At 49.0% G+C, this 6,000-nt stretch overlaps 1 protein-coding gene across 4 annotated transcripts in view; it reads right to left on the reverse strand.

Annotated features, from left to right (window-relative positions):
• The window catches only part of ARHGAP32 (Rho GTPase activating protein 32), a 139,310-nt gene extending 133,660 nt beyond the window's left edge, over positions 1–5,650 (reverse strand). For all 4 annotated transcript variants that reach the window (XM_063436140.1, XM_063436139.1, XM_063436138.1 and 1 more), the window contains exon 1: positions 5,432–5,650. In XM_063436140.1, the coding sequence (XP_063292210.1) occupies positions 5,432–5,496 (65 nt within the window). In that variant the 5' untranslated portion in view covers positions 5,497–5,650. The remainder of the gene's footprint in view (positions 1–5,431) is intronic.
• Positions 5,651–6,000: the final 350 nt, after the last annotated feature.

Genomic DNA, 6,000 nt, shown 5'->3' on the forward strand with positions numbered 1-6,000 from the left:
TATAAATTCCTTTCAGTACCCACAGTAAGCATTTTAGAAAATGTATTCTCCTTCCAGGGGTTAATCTGTACACAGACTCTGAAGCCATTCCCCTTCCAGGGGTTAATCTGTACACAGACTCTGAAGCCATTCCCCTTCCAGGGGTTAATCTGTACACAGACCCTGAAGCCATTCCCCATCCAGGGGTTAATCTGTGCACAGACTCTGAAGCCATTCCCCATCCAGGGGTTAATCTGTACACAGACTCTGAAGCCATTCCCCATCCAGGGGTTAATCTGTACACAGACTCTGAAGCCATTCCCCATCCAGGGGTTAATCTGTACACAGACTCTGAAGCCATTCCCCATCCAGGGGTTAATCTGTACACAGACTCTGAAGCCATTCCCCATCCAGGGGTTAATCTGTACACAGACTCTGAAGCCATTCCCCCTCCAGGGGTTAATCTGTACACAGACTCTGAAGCCATTCCCCATCCAGGGGTTAATCTGTACACAGACTCTGAAGCCATTCCCCCTCCAGGGGTTAATCTGTACACAGACTCTAAAGCCATTCCCCATCCAGGGGTTAATCTGTACACAGACTCTGAAGCCATTCCCCATCCAGGGGTTAATCTGTACACAGACTCTGAAGCCATTCCCCATCCAGGGGTTAATCTGTACACAGACTCTGAAGCCATTCCCCATCCAGGGGTTAATCTGTACACAGACTCTGAAGCCATTCCCCATCCAGGGGTTAATCTGTACACAGACTCTGAAGCCATTCCCCATCCAGGGGTTAATCTGTACACAGACTCTGAAGCCATTCCCCCTCCAGGGGTTAATCTGTACACAGACTCTGAAGCCATTCCCCCTCCAGGGGTTAATCTGTGCACAGACTCTGAAGCCATTCCCCCTCCAGGGGTTAATCTGTACACAGACTCTGAAGCCATTCCCCCTCCAGGGGTTAATCTGTGCACAGACTCTGAAGCCATTCCCCCTCCAGGGGTTAATCTGTACACAGACTCTGAAGCCATTCCCCCTCCAGGGGTTAATCTGTACACAGACTCTGAATCCGTTCCACCTCCAGGTCTCAGAGGATTAAAATGTACAGAATTTAAAGCCTCGAGGTTTCATGGGGTTAACTGTGAACAGACTATAGATCCATTAGATCTACAGACCTCAGGGTTAAATTGAACAGATTCAGAATCCATTCACCCTCCAGACTTAGACATTGTGTCGCTTGGGCTCAAGGAGTTAAAAACAAAATATAGCCCAAAGGCTGTTTATATCTGTGGAGTTATCAGACTCAAATAAAGGTGTGTTTACTCCAAGTATAGATCCTGTTTGAACAGTGAGTATATTTATACTTTATATACATTCAGTAATAAAATGCAAAGATATAAACAAAATACATTACTTTTTGCTCAATATGAGTGTTTTGCTTGCTCAAAATTATTTGAGTATTTTTAGAAATGATCTCAGCATTAAAGAAGACAAATGTATAAATGTATATTCTAGTTTAAAACCATATAAATATCTGACTGACACAAGCTCATTCGATACCTAGCTGCAAATATCGCATTTATAAATTAGAAAAATCACTAAAGCAGCATGAACTGGAGAATCTATTTATATTTTTTTAGTACATCAGATAGAAGACAATTGGTAGCAAGGGTTAGTTTAATTCCCTGTTCATCCATCACTTACCTTAGCTGCCGTCTGCTAAAACAGCAAGATGAATCAGTAAATCGATTTCCCTAATTTTATACCAAACATTGCTTTTCCATAAAGTAGTAAGGCATATTCTAGACAGGTGGATTTGCCCATCAATACAGAAAAGGCCTTATTTATAATGGTTTGCCAATCATTAAAAATTCTGTATTTGCGGTTATTTAACCACAATAGAATTAGTATGTTGAAAACTAAATCCAGCATTAGCTACCATGGGCGTCTCACAAACACTGTGACCATCATGTAATATGGGTACAGTGGGCACTGGACAAGTTCCCTGCTTAGAAATTAAACTTCCAGTAAAATCAAATGAATGCTCTAAATCTGGAAAACCAGTCCAAAGAATATTGATCTATGATATTTTTCACAGCTATGGCTTCCACATCTATTATGATTTTTCTAAGACACGTAGCAATTGGCATGAAAAGTGCTGCCCAGTGTTATTTCACAGAAGGTATGTACCACAGGCGCGAAATCAATTAATTAAAGAGCTGTCTGGAAGCCTTCTTGATTAACAGATTTTCCTCCTGCAGATTATGAATTCATAATGCTTGGGAACACTTTTCATGCACCACACAACCACATTTATGGATGATAAGTGTGCAGAAAAATATTGTAGATCTGGCAACCCCCTAGCACAGCTCCTATACAAACCTGATATGTCGACGGACATCCTGATCTTCATAGGGACAGATTTATTAAGGAGGGGTTGCTGTTTTGCTAGTTAAACGTTTGTTTTTAATATTATAGGTTTGCGTTTCTTTTGATGGGGTGGAGATTACTCAGAGGCAAGTTACCGGAGGTAGGTCGTACACAGGTTGAACCATTTGAATATATGAGTCACTGGCATCTCATGACAGCAGAGCTCACAGAGAAAGATGCTGAACATATTCAAGATGAACTTCCCAGGTCCTGTACTTGGCAGGCGTGTGCATCGGAAGAGACATCGCTAGGCTGAACAACTGCTACAGCCATACAGCCTGCAGAGTCCAACAAACAGAGCACATATACACTTCACATTAAAATGCAACGTTACAGGCAAACAAGAGGTCAATCACAAAGGGCCACTTTACCAGGAACACTCTGGAGCACATTTAACTCTGCCAACAGAACCGGCATCATTCATTAAAGCAGGAACAGGCAATGTGGAACAATAAATCAATTCATCTATGTTTCCTATTCAGTCATGTTGTCATAAAATGTGAAATTTCAGTATCCATTCTCCCCAAATCTCTGGTAAGTGAATAATTCCCAATGTACACTTTTGGTCTAAAAAGCCATATTCACAGAGTAAGATTAATAATATGATGGAGAAATAGGCCCATTAAATCCTTGTCAAACAGGTGTAATCTCTACACCAAACACTGTCACCTGTAAACAAAGAGAGACAGCCGCAGAGAGTGCTAAAAGTAGAGGGTTTCTGTCATTGTTCATTCTGTGGGTGAGCTTGCCCTAAGAAGCACCATCAACAGTCCTCCTCGGTTTCAAAAGCACACACCTCCTCACTGGTATAGAATAGCAGCATGGAAGATACATAGAGAAATTTGGGAAGGGAAAAAACAGGTGGCAGGCATGACAAGGTCTGGGGTAGAATATCATGGGACGGGCATGGCAGGTTGCAGGGTGGAATATCATGGGACAGGCATGGCAGGTTGCAGGGTGGAATATCATGGAGCAGGCATGGTAGGTTGCTGGGTGGAATATCATGGGGCGGGCATGGTAGGTTGCTGGGTGGAATATCATGGGGCAGGCATGGGAGGTTGCTGGGTGGAATATCATGAGGCGGGCATGGTAGGTTGCGGGGTGGAATATCATGCGGCGGGCATGGTAGGTTGCGGGGTGGAATATCATGGGACGGGCATGGTAGGTTGCAGGGTGGAATATCATGGAGCAGGCATGGTAGGTTGCGGGGTGGAATATCATGGAGCAGGCATGGTAGGTTGCGGGTTGGAATATCATGGGGCAGGCATGGTAGGTTGCAGGGTGGAATATCCTGGGACAGGCATGGTAGGTTGCGGGGTGGAATATCATGGGGAAGGCATGGCAGGTTGTGGGGTGGAATATCATGGGACAGGCATGTTAGGTTGCTGGGATGGAATATCATGGGCAGGCATGGTAGGTTGCGGGGTGCAATATCATGGACGGGCATGGCAGGTTGTGGGGTGGAATATCATGGGCAGGCATGGTAGGTTGCGGGGTGCAATATCATGGACGGGCATGGCAGGTTGTGGGGTGGAATATCATGGGCAGGCATGGTAGGGTGCAGGGTGGAATATCATGAGACAGGCATGTTAGGTTGCTGGGATGGAATATCATGGGCAGGCATGGTAGGTTGTGGGGTGGAATATCGGGCATGGTAAGTTGCTATGTGGAATATCATGGGGAAGGCATGGCAGGTTGTGGAGTGGAATATAATGGGGAAGGCATGTTAGGTTGTGGGGTAGGCATGGCTGGGCTAATGGTACTGCTATAAGGGATTCACACATTACAGACAAGAAGAGGTTAAGAATATATTTTAAATGCTCACTGCGACCTCACCACACAACCTGCCCCTATATACACACAATGAGTCCCCCAAAGCTGCCTGTATGCAGTCAGAAAGTGGTTAACACTAAACCTCCCCAGCCCCCACCAAGGCTGGATGTATGCGGTGAGGGGGGAATCACACTGACCTCCCCAGCCCCCCAAAGCTAGGTGTATGCGGTGAGGAGGATCACACTGACCTCTGCAGCCCCCCAAGGCTGGCTGTATGCAGTGATGGGTTTCACACGGATCTCTCCAGCCCCCCAAGGTTAGGTGTATGCAGTGAGGGGGTTCACATGGATCTCTCCAGCCCCCCAAGGCTAGGTGTATGCAGTTAGAGGGTTCACACGGATCTCTTCAGCCCCCAAGGCTAGGTGTTTGCGGGGAGGGGGTTCACACGGATCTCTCCAGCCCCCAAGGCTAGGTGTTTGCGGGGAGGGGGTTCACATGGATCTCTCCAGCCCCCAAGGCTAGGTGTATGCGGTGAGGGGGTTCACACAGATCTCGCCAGGCCCCCCAAGGCTAGGTGTATGCAGTGAGGGGGCTCACACTGACCCCCCAAGGGTAGGTGTATGCAGTGAGGGGGTTCACACGGATCTCGCCAGGACCCCCAAGGGTAGGTGTATGCAGTGAGGGGGTTCACACTGACCCCCCAAGGTTAGGTGTATGCAGTGAGGGGGTTCTCACTGACCCCCCAAGGTTAGGTGTATGCAGTGAGGGGGTTCACACTGACCCCCCCCCCCCCCCAAGGCTAGGTGTATGCAGTGAGGGGGTTCACACAGATCTCACCAGGCCCCCAAGGCTAGGTGTTTGCAGTGAAGGGGTTCACACAGATCTCTCCAGCCCCCCAAGCTTAGGTGTATTCAGTGAGGGGGTTCAGACTGACCCCCCAAGGTTAGGTGTATGCAGTGAGGGGGTTCACACTGACCCCCCAAGGCTAGGTGTATGCAGTGAGGGAGTTCACACTGACCCCCCAAGGCTAGGTGTATGCAGTGAGGGGGTTCACACTGACCCCCCAAGGCTAGGTGTATGCAGTGAGGGGGTTCACACAGATCTCTGCAGCCCCCCAAGCTTAGGTGTATTCAGTGAGGGGGTTCACACGGATCTCTTCAGCCCCCCAAGGTTAGGTGTATGGAGTGAGGGGGTTCACACTGACCCCCCCAAGGTTAGGTGCATGCAGTAAAGGGGTCCACACTGACCTTTCAAGCCCCCCAAGGCTGGCTGCAGATGGAGCGGCTGCTCGGATCCCAATCCCCGCCTCCATGCAGTGCGATCTCCGGGGTCCTGGGTCGGCAGTAACCGCCTATATTTCTCGCTGTAGAGCTTGTTGGGGGCTATCCGTCGGGGGTTCTGGCCGGGGGGCTCCGCATAGCTTGCCGGCTGGAATCCCACTCGCTGCGGTCGGTCCGGCTGTTCGTTCCCAGGCAGGGGGAGGGCCGAGGCAGAGTCACAGGGAGGAGGCTGGGCTCAGGCTGGGCTCGGCATCGGCCACATTGTTCTCCTATTACACGTCTCTATTCCTATACATCCAGCCAGACCTCGCCACTGGGCATCACAGGGGCCACCGGCTTCATGGACAGGGCATCACAGCCAGGGTCCACAGGCTTCATGAACAGGACATCACAGGGGCCACAGGCTTCATGGACAGGGCATCACAGCCAGGGGCCACAGGCTTCATGGACAGGGCATCACAGGGGCCACAAGCTTCATGGACCGGGCATCACAAGGGACACAGGCTTCATGGACAGGCCATCACAGGGGCCACAGG

The sequence above is a fragment of the Pelobates fuscus genome, chromosome 11 (genome assembly GCF_036172605.1).
Source record: "Pelobates fuscus isolate aPelFus1 chromosome 11, aPelFus1.pri, whole genome shotgun sequence".
In the NCBI taxonomy this organism is placed as follows: Eukaryota; Metazoa; Chordata; class Amphibia; order Anura; family Pelobatidae; genus Pelobates; species Pelobates fuscus.